The sequence below is a fragment of the Prunus avium genome, chromosome 4 (assembly GCF_965620075.1).
Source record: "Prunus avium chromosome 4, drPruAviu1.hap1.1, whole genome shotgun sequence".
NCBI lineage: Eukaryota > Viridiplantae > Streptophyta > Magnoliopsida > Rosales > Rosaceae > Prunus > Prunus avium.
The window spans coordinates 28,015,161-28,031,188 of NC_142287.1; the positions used below are offsets into that span (position 1 = coordinate 28,015,161).

The 16,028-nt window shown below is 37.7% G+C and overlaps 2 protein-coding genes and 1 pseudogene across 2 annotated transcripts; all 3 read left to right on the plus strand.

Annotated features, from left to right (window-relative positions):
* The first annotated feature begins 24 nt into the window (after positions 1-24).
* Positions 25-694, plus strand: LOC148295163 (SEED MATURATION PROTEIN 1 pseudogene; annotated as a pseudogene).
* Positions 695-4,577: 3,883 nt separating this feature from the next.
* On the plus strand, positions 4,578-6,368 carry LOC148295164 (BAHD acyltransferase At5g47980-like). Its single transcript, XM_088251600.1, has one exon. The coding sequence runs from the start codon at positions 4,733-4,735 to the stop codon at positions 6,098-6,100; it is 1,368 nt and encodes a 455-aa protein (XP_088107726.1). The 5' UTR covers positions 4,578-4,732; the 3' UTR covers positions 6,101-6,368.
* Positions 6,369-12,730: 6,362 nt separating this feature from the next.
* LOC110773975 (BAHD acyltransferase At5g47980-like) lies at positions 12,731-14,400 on the plus strand. The gene has a single exon (XM_021978486.2). It carries the CDS (start codon positions 12,761-12,763, stop codon positions 14,129-14,131), a length of 1,371 nt encoding a protein of 456 aa, XP_021834178.2. The 5' UTR covers positions 12,731-12,760; the 3' UTR covers positions 14,132-14,400.
* Positions 14,401-16,028: the final 1,628 nt, after the last annotated feature.

Here is a 16,028-nt window from a genome sequence, read left to right on the forward strand (position 1 = left end):
ATCCTGGCCATTCATCAAGAGAAGAGAGTTTCACAGATGGAAAGGCAGAATAAATTCATGTATACAGAAAAACAAGACACGTGCCAAGTTTAACTATACACTTGTCACTCCCATGTTAAGCCAATCTGCCACGTAGTGATTCAAAGCAGAGCTTATAAATGAAACGAAAGCGGATAAAAACTCTACACACAGGGCTAGCTGATGCAAGTGAAAATGGCAATGAGCAAAGATGGCATAAAGTATGGGACTTCACAAGCGAGGCTGAACGAGGATGAAGCTGTGAGGGTTGCATACAAGCATGGGACGCCTCTTGAAGGAGGCAAAATTGCTGATTCTGAGCCTGTGGATTTATTTTCCAGTGCTCATAATATTCCAAAGGCTCAAGCTCAGGCTCATCATCATGTTCATGATGAAGATTCTAATCACAACCAGTCCCAGATGAAACAAGATGATCTTACTAGAAGAAAAGGTGGTCCAGAATCTGCTGCTGACAGTACTAAATAGAAGGCTTTCCACTTTGTTTTTTTTCTTTTTGTTAACGGGTGATTTAGCACGGCCCTAGAGGGTATATGGTCAATCACACACATTACACAGATTTAGAGTGGTTCACCCATGAATAGGGCTACGTCCACTATAGAGCTTGGTATTTATTATAAATGAGTATTACATTATACATAGAGAGAGGCTTGAGAGCCTGAATACAAGAGGAAGAGGGAGAGCTTGGGTGTCTCCGGATATGCGCATGGAGAGGAGAATTGGAGCCCTTGCTGGAGAGGGGTCTCTTCCTTTATATAGGCAGGAGAGGAGGGCCACTTGCCGTTGTTTAATGGGCAAGTGGCAAAGGCATAGGTCAGCCTCAATGGAGAATGAGCTGGGCACGTGGGGAAGGCATGGGTCATCCTCAGTGGAGTATGGGCTGAGCACGTGGGGAAGGCATGGGCTGTCAGGAGACAGGGGGTAGTGGCCTGGTGAAATGTCAGGACGCACGTGGTGATCTGTTATCAAAGGTGTGCGTGGTGGTCTGCACATGGCTGAGGCAGTAGGAGTTGGCTAGCACATATTGCTCGGGTATGACATATTGTTCGGGTATGACATTTCGGCTAGGCCATCTTGGTTTAGGCAATATTGAAACGGGTAGGACATTTCGGGTAAGCCATATTGTCTAGGCAATACTGAAATGGGTAAGACATTTCAGGTAGGCCATATTGGCTAGGCAATATCTGGTAAGCCATTCTTGGTGGGCTATTTCTGGTATGACAGTTCTGGTAGGACATTTCTAGTACCAACCAGATATGTATAACAACACTTTTTCTCTTTTATATATTCCGAAATTCCTTCTTCTGCTGCTGGTTTTCTCTTTGTTATGTGTTGGTTGTTGTATGCTTTGAGTTGTAAGCTGTTCTTCCTTCTTTTTTCCTCTCCTTGTGTGTATTTTGATCGCATCAAGTACACAGTCGTCGAGGTCCTCAACGGCGATTGCATGCTCGACTAGGCTCTCGTCAGAGACAAGTGCTGGTACAACTGCGAGCTGCTCGGCATCTCCAAGCCAAGGTCACTAAAAAAAGGACAATAGTCACATTTATAAAGTAACAAGTAGGTTTGGTGACATTTGAATGAGTGGTCAAGGGCTTTGCTTATTACTCATTATTAATTGTGACTAGTTATCTCACACTTTACTCAAAGAATGAGTTTTTATAAAATTTTAAATTTTTTTTTTTAAAAAGCTAAAATTTACCTCCTCCCACTTTCAAAAATGTCAGTTTTTATAAAATCTTTCAAATATAGCCAAAAATTCATCTAAATAAATATAAATGCCCTTAAAAATTAAAATTTTCACATAAACTTAAAAAGTTCCAATATATTTAAGTTCCAATATATTTTGAGTCCCAGTTATTGATATAGACTTGATATCTGACTAAAAATCGAGATTTTGAAGAAAATTGATGCGTGAACTTGTAGGAGACTTTGAAGAAAATTGATGCGTGAACTCGTAGGTGCCCAATAAAACCTGTTAAAAAAATATCTATGGGTATATGCTTACCAAACCTTTCCTTATAGCCTAAAGGAGGAGATATAAGAGTGCTTAATATACACAAAAGAATTTCAAATGACAACAGGAAGGAAGCCAAACAACCTGTTAAAAAAAATATCAGAACACACCTAAACTGATGAATATTTCAATTTCTACTAAGCCAAAGAAACGAAGAAACAATTAAAAGAAAGAAAAAGAAGATCACTCAATAGTAGTTCAACCAAGGCTACAAACATGCATGCTCACCAATAGTTCGACTAAGGTGCGTCTGATTCCAAACTTTGTGTAGTAGGGTTTTGCTTTTTAGGTTTATGTGAGTTTTAATTTTTAAGGGCATTTGTGTCTATCTATGTGAGTTTTTTGCTATATTTGAAAGATTTTATAAAAACGGACATTTTTGAAAGTGGGGGGTAAATTTTGGCTATTTTTGATAAAAACTCTTAAAGAATGGTGACTATTGATTTAAATATAGTAAAGATAAAACCATCTCACACTTTAACAGTAATTTTGCAATATAATGTTTGAGGATAATCTTATCTGGTAAAAGTAATCCAGTTAAATACGTATAAAACGCAGCAAAAAACAATACGTATAGAAAAACCCAATTAACAAATATAAAAAAAGAAGATTATTTGATTTTGGTTCAATAAAGAAATAAGAAAAAGACTAGTGGGTTGGATATTTTCACACAAGCGAATGTTAAAAAGAAAATACCATGGCTGTAGGCTGTGTCTCTAACCAGAACAAACCCTTCTCCATAATCCCACCTCTCCCTCCATCACATTTTGCAGTTGGATTTTTCTAAACAAGTATCAAATCTTCCCTTGTTGGTTTGATGCTCTTCTTTTTCTTTTTCTTTTCCATTTGGGTTGGTTGGGTGCCATCATTTTTTAAAATTTACTCATTGACTATCTTCTTCATATTAATAACTGGACCACTACGTTGCGATTTTCACCATGTTTTTTCAATTTGCTTTGTTGGTTTTGTTAACTTTTTTATATTTAAAGTTGTTTGAATGTTTAGTTTAGTTTTGCTTTATTTTAAGTGAGTGTCAACTGACAGTATATTGAATATTTTGTTTTGTTTTACCAATCCGCTTTGTTAGTTTAGTTTACGTTTTTATATTTGAAGTGGCTAGAATTTTGCTGAAGGTGTATTAAGATTGCTCTTTGCTGCTGTTAATCTGATGATTCATAAAGTTGGCAATGATAATGAGATTTCTGAGGCATCAAGGTAAATTCATTTACCAAATTGCATTGAATTTATGGTTGTTCTTGTGGATGCAACAAAATTGCTCTGTGGACATCGGACTTTAATAGAAGAATGGTTTATATATACTTTGTATTATTTTCAGTACTTTCTGTGGCAACAGAAGTAAGATGGCTCCTTTTTTTTTTTTTTTTTTTTTCCAGAACCAGCACCGCCTTCATTGTCTGGAAAAACAGAGGGCATGTTCTGATGGAATCCAGGAACCTGAGAAAAAGAAGCAAAACCAATTACTAGATGAAGTAACAGAGGAAATTAGCTATTTTGAAAGGGGAATGAGAGACCAAGTCCAAGTGGGATTAGTTATTTTGAAAGTAGATCGAGATCCCAAATGCTTGTAGAGATATATATTTAGTTACAAGTGACACTAATATTTTGTTTGTAGTGGGTCCAAATTGTCAATGGGGTTTGGCGGCAAAGCCTTGGTTAAGGGATAGCTGCTCTGCAGGGGTGGTTTTCCTAAAAAAATATAAATTTTTTTCTAAGATTTTGTTTTATGGATTTGAAGTTTTAAAATATTTAAAATATATTTTATTTTATTTAAAGTCACGTGGCTCTATATACCATTGAATGTGTGGGCTTTATACATGTGTCACGTCAATAATTTAATAGAAAATTTGACAGAAGCTAACGGCATGGACCATTTTGATGTGTGAAGTGTAATTTTAAGGACCATTAGTGTCATAAAAAAAGTAGAGACGAAAGGTGATAATTTCACAAACCTCATGGATTGAAAGGTGATAATTTCGCAAACCTCATAAACAATTTGTGATTATATAAAAAAATAAAAAGCCTTATTTGTATCATTGGTGCCATTTCTTTCGGAAAATATGTGATAAGTGTGATACATGTACTAGTGTTCTAATGTAAAATATTACTTTAACACCGTACCTATTATTTGTACTTTATTGGTAAAAGTGGGGAAATGGAGATATCTTCAGGCAAGTTCATCCCAGAAAATGAGCTTGGTAGTGCTATAATGTAACATTTCTTATCAAGTTCATGACATTCTTGAGATACAGATATTGAGCTAGCTGTCAACGTAATACCAAATGTGAGAAACATATGTGTTATAGAAACAATGGAACATGTGTTATAAAGAACATGTGTTATAGAAACAATGGAACATGTGTTAAACAATGCAACATGTGTTATAGAATCTGTCCGGTTATGTCCTGAGAGAATCTGTCCGCAAGCATTTAAATCTCACCTAAAACATTAATAAACCAATAAACAATCCCATCTAGCAAACTCTTGTATTATGAGAGCCTTTAAATCCTGGACAAAAGAATCTGTCAGCTCTTTTTTGGGTCTGAAGAATCTCTGAGCTAGAGCCACCAATCAAAACTACAAGTCTCGTCTTCATAAAATCCCACCTAACTAAACTAAATCACTCGCGTGGTGACTCTGCGTCTTTAAATAGAGGTCTTTGTAATGAAACTCTCTAGTGTGAAACAAAAGATGGCTTCAGAAATCAAAGTAAAAGTCATTCGCAAAGAAACAATTAAGCCATCTTCTCCAACTCCTCACCACCTTAGAACTTCCAGTCTCTCTGTTTTTGATCAGTTACAACCTGAAACGTATATCCCATTACTTCTCTTCTACCCCAACAATATTAGTGATGATGTGGTCAACAACATTGATCGCAATTCCTTGTTTGCTGAAAGATCTAAGCTTCTCAAAACATCATTATCTGAAGCTCTCACCCAATTCTACCCCTTTGCGGGGGAGTTCGAATATAATGTTTCAATCAGCTGCAATGACCATGGGGCTGGATTTATTGAATCCCAACTCAACTGTCCCATACGGAACGTTTTGGAAAAACCCGATTTCGGGATCCTGGAACAGTTGATTCCAACTGCAATAAAATCCAAACAAGCCGAAGCAGGCCATCTTCTACTAGTCCAGATCAACTTGTTTGAATGCGGTGGATTGACAATTGGGGTCAGCATTTCACATAAGGTCGCCGATGCCCCTATGCTCAGCACATTCATTAAAAGCTGGGCTACAATTGCCCTTGGCTCAGCCAGTAATGCTAGTGATCAAGTTCTGCTTCCTGCTGGATTTGGTGTTGCAGCTACTCTATTCCCACCACAAGATGTCTTCAATTCACCCCAACCGATCATGGAGTTGATTAAAGACAACTGTATAACCAAGAGGTTTGTGTTTGATGCCTCAAAAATTGCTGCTCTCAAGTCCAAAGCTGCCAGTGCCGCAGTGCCAAATCCTACGCGTGTTGAAGTGGTGTCTGCGCTCATTTGGAAATGCGCGTTGCAAGCATCGAGATCAAACTTGGGTTTTATAAAGCCATCCTCGTGGACTCACGCGGTGAACGTGAGGAAAATATCAGGGCTTGCCATGGCAGAAAACATATTGCAGGGGAACTTTGTTTCGTTCTTTACAGCAATGACTACGGAGAGTGAAATGGAACTTGAAAGCTTGGTTGATAAGTTGAGGAAGGGCATTGAGGAATTTAAAGAAAAGTATGCTAATGGATTTAGTGGTGAGGATGCATTTCAAAACATCGAAGGGCTTAAGAATCTCATAATGAAGGATAGCATTGAGACCTATGGTTGCACCAGTTGGTGCAGGTTTTCTTTCTACGAAACTGATTTTGGTTGGGGAAAGCCATCATGGCTGAGTTTCTCCAGCAGTGAATCCAAGAATACAACTTTATTGATGGACATGAGTGATGGCGTAGGCATAGAAGCGTTGTTGAGTTTGGAAGAAGAACACATGGCCATAATTGAACGCAATGAGGATCTGCTTGCATATGCTTCTCTGAATCCGAGTGTCGTTTAATTAGTACCCTCTTATGCTTCTTAGAGGGATATGCTGTTGTGGATCTTTGATGATATCTCTCATAATCGTTTAGATGTTTGTACCATATTTGTGCTTCATTTGCATTTTCCCCTTATTGTTTTGTTGTTTATCATATGTTGTTTTCAATTCAATAATGCTATTTAGACACATAAGACTGACCACATTAGCTGGCCACCTTCTGTGGCAGCTGACGTGGTCATGCCGTGTCAATTATAGTTTCAACTCAATATGATTTTTCTTGAATTAACTAGATCGTCTCCAACTTAGTCTGTTCGCTGGTTTATACATGCTTAGCTTTTTGACGAGTTCCTTGCATGTGTGCAATGTCGCTTTTCTCTTCTACTCCATGTTCTAGTTATGGTGCTCTGTTGTTTTCTTTTCGTCTCCAACAATGGAGGATGGGGATGGATAGATTTTATGGAGGAAGAGTAGAGTACCAACGTGAGGCTACAGACCAGTGATGCTGCTAGGGTTAATTTTTATTTTTCATTTTTATGGGTTTGAAGGATTATTGAAAAAGAGAAATAAATAAAAATAGAATTCACATATATAGCAATATTCATTAATTGACATGACTTGACGATATCAATTTGGCGGGTCATCAATTAGCCTTCAAATCGGTCATAATTTTCTCATTGATAAATATCATTAATTCTAGCTGATTGCTTTAATTACTTTCTTAATTTTTAGGGAAAAATTAGGCGGCAACAAATTTTTAGAGGGCCTTTTTTTTTAATCAAATTTTTTAGAGGGTCGAATACATTAAAAAAAAAAAAGAGGATAAAATAAAAAAACAAAAAGATAAAGCCTATTGGTACGCATTGGAGCTCGTGACAAGAGATTAGTAGTAGAATATAATGTAGTTATCAATTAAAGAACAAGTTTATGTTGTGGTACCCATAATAAAACAAATTTTAGAGGGTATTATCTTTTATTCAATGAGAAGTGACCGCTATATAATTACATTGTGTAATCAAAACCTCAATTGGATATTCCAATAAGTTAGGTTGTTCAGAGGATGTCATATAAAAATAAACTATAATGTTCTCTTTTGTCCACGTATTAATTTATTTTAGGAATATCATGATCCAAATTCACAGTTTCACAACATAAAACACGTGTGTAAATGTATTTGTATTACAAAAAAAAACACTATTGATATATATACACATATATAGTGACTATAAATATTGGTAAACTAAAACAATGGTGGAAAAGTATAAATTGGGTACAAAATAGTCTTTCCCGACGACCACTAGATGCCCTCGCAAATAGACAACCTTTTGCGAGAGCTGCTGATTGCCAATCTGCCACGTGTCCAGTTTAACTATACACTTGTCACTCCCATCTTAAGCCAATCTGCCACGTATTGATTCAAAGCAGAGCTTATAAATGAAACGAAAGCAGATAAAAACTCTACACACAGGGCTAGCTGATGCAAGTGAAAATGGCAATGAGCAAAGATGGCATAAAGTATGGGACTTCACAAGCGAGGCTGAACGAGGATGAAGCTGTGAGGGTTGCATACAAGCATGGGACGCCTCTTGAAGGAGGCAAAATTGCTGATTCTGAGCCTGTGGATTTATTTTCCAGTGCTCATAATATTCCAAAGGCTCAAGCTCAGGCTCATCATCATGTTCATGATGAAGATTCTAATCACAACCAGTCCCAGATGAAACAAGATGATCTTACTAGAAGAAAAGGTGGTCCAGAATCTGCTGCTGACAGTACTAAATAGAAGGCTTTCCACTTTGTTTTTTTTCTTTTTCTCTTTTATATATTCCGAAATTCCTTCTTCTGCTGCTGGTTTTCTCTTTGTTATGTGTTGGTTGTTGTATGCTTTGAGTTGTGTAAGTTTTCTTCTTTCTTTTTTCCTCTCCTTGTGTGTATTTGAGAGAGAGAGAAAGAGGCGACAATTGGAATGAAATATTGGACAAGAACTCAAAATGATTCTATTTCTAGACACAAAAGAAAAGGGAAAAAGAAAAAAAAAGTCTTGGCGGTTCAGTCATCTGACCTCTTGACTTGAAATACAATGAGAAATGATAAAATCCTAATAATTCTTGGAATTGTGTTTTTTTTCTTCACAAAGCGGTATAATACTGTGGGGTCAGATAATATAAGAACTTGTGTGTATATAATATAATGGATTGAGGGATGGGCCAATTTGGTCCTCGTTGATCTAGCTGTGAAGTTGAGCCTTTAATTAACTTTTCATAAAACAAAAAAGCCACACCATACAATTGAAGAGATATTATAAGCCTCTGGAATTGTACAGAGGTCGTTATAAAAGAGTCCTACACCAGTAGGAGATAATTACACTTTACATGATAAAGAAGTATACATGATAAGGAACTGTAATCTTAGGATAAGTACACGTGAGTACAAGAGATAAACTAAGTAGTAACATCAGGACTCTCCAGATCAGAATTGAGCATGGCTCTCATTACACCCCCACAACCTGACGGGGCAGTGTTGCACAGGAAGCTTGGAAACAAGGTAGAGAAACCGAGCAGTGGAAAGTCCCTTGGTAAAAACATCAGCCAATTGATCGTGAGTTAGAACACAAGCAACCTGTAACTCACGACGAACAACCTTCTCTCGTACATAATGGAAATCTACTTCAACGTGTCCTGTGCCAGAGTCGATATCGTCAGTAACCACCAGTGGATATCACCAGCATAGTCGATATCGGAATAGGCAGTTAAGCATAATGAACTAGGTTGATAAAACAAACCATGAAAGTGAGTAGCCTTAAGGAAGCGCAAGATACATTTGACGGCGATCCAATGAATGGTAGTGGGTTGATGCATGAATTGACAAACTTGATCGACAGCAAAGGAGATATCTGGACGTGTGATTGTGAGATATTGAAGAGCCCCAACAACACTACGATATTCCGAAACATCAGGGAGAGGATCACCATCATGAAGACTCAAACGTTTGGAACTGAGGGCAGGCGTGGAAACAGGCTTGACATCAAGCATGTTGGTGCGTTTAAGAAGATCCAGCGCATATTTAGACTGTGTAAGATGAAGACCAGTGGCTGTCCGAGAGGCTTCGATACCCAGGAAATAATGAAGCGAGCCAAGGTCCTTCATGGAAAAAGAGTGACCCAAATGATGTATGAGTTGAGTAATCTGAGATGGATCATTGCCTGTAATTAGAATGTCGTCAACATAAATCAAAAGATAAATAATAGTGGTCCCATGAAAATATGTAAACAAAGAGTAATCCGCCATTGATGCGGTAAAACCCAAATGCTCTAAATGAGAGGAGAAACAATGAAACCAGGCACGCGGTGCTTATTTGACCCCATAAAGTGAACGATTTAGTTTGCACACATAGTTGGGAAAGTGAGAATCCACAAAACCAGTAGGTTGTCGCATGTACACATCTTTGGATAAATAACCGTGCAAAAAAGCATTCTGAACGCCAAGTTGACGAATGGGCCAATTACGAATCTTCGGATTTATTTGCTCCTACAGTGCTCTCATTTATTGGTGGTGTGGTGGTGGTGTTCTCATTTCGTCACAAGTAATAAATTACTTTATTTCATTGTTGTCTAAAAATTTGTGACAAAAATATATATAAAAAAACCAAAAAAAAAAAAAAGATATACAAAACTTAGAAAGAAATATAAAAATATCCTGGCATGTCTAGGATCGTGGGTGGCTCGGCCTAGCCCGTTGAGCGGGCTCGAGTCAAGTTCTATGAAACCTCGGCTCAGTCCAATGACGAACACTACTTTTAGACACTTCCCAAATGCATATTGACACAAATTGGACTCCAAGGATTGAACTTTAAAAGAATCACTTTGCAAAACCTGCATAACACACTTTCTTTCCGAACTGTCTATAATAAAATGACCACAACTCTCTCCACACACGTCTGAATCACGAACCTCAAAATTCTACATAAAGCTAACATCTTTATATTTCCAATGGTATAAGGCTTAACATCTGGTTCGCTTTGAAGAAGTACAGTATATTCCGTCACGTTGGCTGAACTGCACATGACATTCTTGCAAAACATCTTTCAATTCCAAAACTGCTCCTTTTGCATATTTTTTTCATCTTTACTCTTCAAACCTAATAAAACACAAAACTAAGTGAAAATGAATTAACTTCACTAAAGAACATAGCAAGAATCTAAGAAAAAGAGAATAAAAATGTATGAAATAATGGTTATATCAATGTCATCTATTTATAAAAAACAATATTGGTTTCCATCTTGGTTTGGCACAAATGGTATGGGCCTTATTTCGACCATTGTGAATATCGTTAACAATTGAAAGTTACTGACAAAAATTTAATTTTCTCAAAGAAAACATGTTTGTCATGACCAAGCATCAAATTTTATAAAATACACATTTGTCACCTAAAGATACACCAGAGCTTGCAAATAAAAGAACAGAACGTGCAGCAAGCCGAATGTACACTAACTTGTAGAGGCATCTTGACCGTTATTTTTAACTCGGGGAGTAAGTATTCATCTTGGCCATTCATTAGGAGAGACTTTGAAGTTTCTTAAACCAATCTGCCCCGTATTGACACAATAATGAAAGAATATCAATACGTGGTATTCTTTTCAGATCTGCAATCGTACACCAATCTGTCTATAATGATTGGAACATGTGTTATAAGGAACATGTGTTATAGAAACAATGGAATGCATGTGTTATAAGGAACATGTGCAGTTGGATTTTTCTAAACAAGTATCAAATCTTCCCTTGTTGGTTTGATGCTCTTCTTTTTCTTTTTCTTTTCCATTTGGGTTGGTTGGGTGCCATCATTTTTTAAAATTTACTCATTGACTATCTTCTTCATATTAATAACTGGACCACTACGTTGCGATTTTCACCATGTTTTTTCAATTTGCTTTGTTGGTTTTGTTAACTTTTTTATATTTAAAGTTGTTTGAATGTTTAGTTTAGTTTTGCTTTATTTTAAGTGAGTGTCAACTGACAGTATATTGAATATTTTGTTTTGTTTTACCAATCCGCTTTGTTAGTTTAGTTTACGTTTTTATATTTGAAGTGGCTAGAATTTTGCTGAAGGTGTATTAAGATTGCTCTTTGCTGCTGTTAATCTGATGATTCATAAAGTTGGCAATGATAATGAGATTTCTGAGGCATCAAGGTAAATTCATTTACCAAATTGCATTGAATTTATGGTTGTTCTTGTGGATGCAACAAAATTGCTCTGTGGACATCGGACTTTAATAGAAGAATGGTTTATATATACTTTGTATTATTTTCAGTACTTTCTGTGGCAACAGAAGTAAGATGGCTCCTTTTTTTTTTTTTTTTTTTTCCAGAACCAGCACCGCCTTCATTGTCTGGAAAAACAGAGGGCATGTTCTGATGGAATCCAGGAACCTGAGAAAAAGAAGCAAAACCAATTACTAGATGAAGTAACAGAGGAAATTAGCTATTTTAAAAGGGGAATGAGAGACCAAGTCCAAGTGGGATTAGTTATTTTGAAAGTAGATCGAGATCCCAAATGCTTGTAGAGATATATATTTAGTTACAAGTGACACTAATATTTTGTTTGTAGTGGGTCCAAATTGTCAATGGGGTTTGGCGGCAAAGCCTTGGTTAAGGGATAGCTGCTCTGCAGGGGTGGTTTTCCTAAAAAAATATAAATTTTTTTCTAAGATTTTGTTTTATGGATTTGAAGTTTTAAAATATTTAAAATATATTTTATTTTATTTAAAGTCACGTGGCTCTATATACCATTGAATGTGTGGGCTTTATACATGTGTCACGTCAATAATTTAATAGAAAATTTGACAGAAGCTAACAGCATGGACCATTTTGATGTGTGAAGCGTAATTTTAAGGACCATTAGTGTCATAAAAAAAGTAGAGACGAAAGGTGATAATTTCACAAACCTCATGGATTGAAAGGTGATAATTTCGCAAACCTCATGGATTGAAAGGTGATAATTTCGCAAACCTCATAAACAATTTGTGATTATATAAAAAAATAAAAAGCCTTATTTGTATCATTGGTGCCATTTCTTTCGGAAAATATGTGATAAGTGTGATACATGTACTAGTGTTCTAATGTAAAATATTACTTTAACACCGTACCTATTATTTGTACTTTATTGGTAAAAGTGGGGAAATGGAGATATCTTCAGGCAAGTTCATCCCAGAAAATGAGCTTGGTAGTGCTATAATGTAACATTTCTTATCAAGTTCATGACATTCTTGAGATACAGATATTGAGCTAGCTGTCAACGTAATACCAAATGTGAGAAACATATGTGTTATAGAAACAATGGAACATGTGTTATAAAGAACATGTGTTATAGAAACAATGGAACATGTGTTAAACAATGCAACATGTGTTATAGAATCTGTCCGGTTATGTCCTGAGAGAATCTGTCCGCAAGCATTTAAATCTCACCTAAAACATTAATAAACCAATAAACAATCCCATCTAGCAAACTCTTGTATTATGAGAGCCTTTAAATCCTGGACAAAAGAATCTGTCAGCTCTTTTTTGGGTCTGAAGAATCTCTGAGCTAGAGCCACCAATCAAAACTACAAGTCTCGTCTTCATAAAATCCCACCTAACTAAACTAAATCACTCGCGTGGTGACTCTGCGTCTTTAAATAGAGGTCTTTGTAATGAAACTCTCAAGTGTGAAACAAAAGATGGCTTCAGAAATCAAAGTTAAAGTCATTCGCAAAGAAACAATTAAGCCATCTTCTCCAACTCCTCACCACCTTAGAACTTCCAGTCTCTCTGTTTTTGATCAGTTACAACCTGAAACGTATATCCCATTACTTCTCTTCTACCCCAACAATATTAGTGATGATGTGGTCAACAACATTGATCGCAAATCCTTGTTTGCTGAAAGATCCAAGCTTCTCAAAACATCATTATCTGAAGCTCTCACCCAATTCTACCCCTTTGCAGGGGAGTTCGAATATAATGTTTCAATCAGCTGCAATGACCATGGGGCTGGATTTATTGAATCCCAGGTCAACTGTCCCATATCGAAGATTTTGGAAAACCCCGATTTTGAGATCATAAAACATTTGCTTCCAACTGCAATACAATCCAAACAATCAGAGGCAGGCCATCTTCTACTAGTCCAGGTCAACTTGTTTGAATGTGGTGGAATGGCAGCTGGGATCGGCATTTCGCATAAGGTCGCTGATGCATCGACACTGAGCACATTCATCAAAAGCTGGACTGAAATTGCACTTGGCTCGGGTGCCAAAACTACTAGTGATCAGGTTCTGCTTCCTGCAGAATTTGGTGTTGCAGCTACTCTATTCCCACCACAAGATGTCTTCAATTCACCCCAACCGATCGTGGAGTTGATTAAAGATAACTGTATAACCAAGAGGTTTGTGTTTGATGCCTCAAAAATTGCTGCTCTCAAGTCCAAAGCTGCCAGTGCCGCAGTGCCAAATCCTACGCGTGTTGAAGTAGTGTCTGCGCTCATTTGGAAATGCGCTTTGCAAGCATCGAGATCAATCTTGGGTTTTACAAAGCCATCCGCTTGGAATCAAGTGGTGAACATGAGGAAAAGATCAGGGCTTGCCATGGCAGAAAACATATTGGGGAACTTTCTTTCGTTGTTTACAGTAATGACTATGGAAAGTGATGAAGTGGAACTTGAAAGCTTGGTTCATAAGTTGAGGAACGGCATTGAGGACTCTAAAGAAAAGTATGCTAAAGGAGTTAGTGGTGAGGATGTATTTCAAACCATTGAAGGGATTAAGAATCTCATAATGAAGGATAGCATTGAGACCTATGGTTGCATCAGTTGGTGCAGGTTTTCGTTCTACCAAGCCGATTTTGGTTGGGGAAAGCCATCATGGATAAGTTTCTGTCGCATTGAATCCAATAATACAACTTTATTGATGGACATGAGTGATGGCGTAGGCATAGAAGCGTTGTTGAGTTTGGAAGAAGAACACATGGCCATAATTGAATGCAATGAGGACCTGCTTGCATATGCTTCTCTGAATCCGAGTGTTGTTTAATTAGTACCTTCTTATGCTTCTTAGAGGGATATGCTGTTGTCGATCTTTGATGATATCTCTCATAATCGTTTAGATTAGTACCATATTTGTGCTTCATTGCATTTTCCCCTTATTGGTTTTGTTGTTTTCAATTCAATAATGCTATTTAGACACATAAGATTGATTTATATTAGCTTTTCCCCTTTTGTGGCAGCTGACGTGGTCATGCCGTGTCAATTAAAGTATTGCAATGTGAATTCTATTTTTATTTATTTCTCTTTTTTCAATAATCCTTAAAACCCAAAAAAAAATTAACACGGCATGACATGGCATGACCATATCACTTAGCCGGTCATCAATTGGCCTTCAAATCGATCAACACGCCCGAGCAGCAAATCACCGGTATCGATCGCTGGTTCACGTCTCGCGCACTAGAGCTGTCTGTACAAAATCAATCGATCTCCCATGACCTGGCGGTCGATCGCTTTCTTGCCAAGAACACTCCTTCCTTTCTCCCTTCGCATCCTTAAGGTGAGCCAAACTTCACCACCATTATATCAATAGCATATAGCCCAAGTAGTCTTGATATGGCATAAATAAAGTATCAATATTCTGTTGATATTGTCGATTTGCTTCAGTAACAATTCTAGTTTAGAGTTTTTCCAATATGTTTCGACAACACTTATGTGAGGGGAAGTTCTGTAGTCTTGGTTATTGTGGGAGCAAATTTCCTTCCACAGGAATATTCGGTTGAAAGATTCCTTCGTCTTCTCCGCCTCTCTTTCTCCCTGCAAAACAAATAGCAATAAGAGGACCACACCCGGGGGGTGTTGGCCAAAGGCCCTCCGATGCCTAAGTCAGTTCAATCGATTTGAAGAGAAATGATAGCTAAAATAGGGTACGGGAATATGTATGTGTGGTAAAAATCGGGTGACCGGAGCCGTGAGTGGTGGCCGGAGCCTTGTGTAAAAGGGAGAGAGAGAGTGGCGGCTAGGGTTTCTGAGAGATAATTTCTGCAGAGTTTCAGTAAGAGTTTAGACGTACCCCAACCCTTGTGTGTGACCATCCTTTTATAGAGGTCTCGGGGGCTAGGGTTTCAGAGGAATAATTCCGTAGATGGAAGGGAATTATTCCTCCCCAATTTGGCGAGATTTGACTAATTAGGGATTTGATTTATTTGATTTAAATCAAATCCCTAATCAAGGTAGCAATCAAATCAAGACATAATTTAATTAGGCAACTCCTCCATTAATTGAGAATATTCGTAGGAATCAAATCAATCCTCAATCTAATTAGGTAACATTCTATTTAATTGGGTAATCCCCAATTAAATTGAATAATTCCCAATTAGGTCAAATAATCCCCAAATGGAAGGAATTATTTGACCTAGGGTTACGAATTAATTCGGTTCCCACAAATGCCCCCCAGCTTCTGCATGGCGCGTGGTGGCATGTAGGAGATGTAAATCATCTGTTGGGTTGTCCAACTGTAACTGGGCTTCCTTCTTGGATTTGGGCTCCTGAGTGGAGGAAGTATATGACTTGCACTTGGAGTTCGGTTCCCAGTAGGAATGGGCTTGCGATTCTTTCTTGACCTAGGATGCCGAACATGTGTAAATGCAGGGCTTCTCTTCACTCTTCTTCACATCGCAAACTTAACTTCTCTACTTTCTAGCTTGAGAGAGATCTTGGAGAATTTGTACTGCTTGTCGAAGAGAGGAGTCGCCGTGCATCCCAAGGTAAGTCGAGCACGTGTATTTCTTTTTCTTCTTTTTTCCTTCGAGGATCAGCTAGGGAAAGCTCGACTAGATGTCGTCGTGACAGGTGACGGCTGGCAGTGGGCAACAGCTGTGGTGGAGCAGGTGCGCATGTGGACCAGCCACTGCCTATGCGTTGCGGGCATCATCAGTTGGGCAAGT

Bases quoted from the DNA above. Each gene is read 5' to 3' on its own strand.
- LOC148295164 (XM_088251600.1), top strand. From the start codon at position 4,733: ATGAAACTCTCTAGTGTGAAACAAAAGATGGCTTCAGAAATCAAAGTA.
- LOC110773975 (XM_021978486.2), top strand. From the start codon at position 12,761: ATGAAACTCTCAAGTGTGAAACAAAAGATGGCTTCAGAAATCAAAGTT.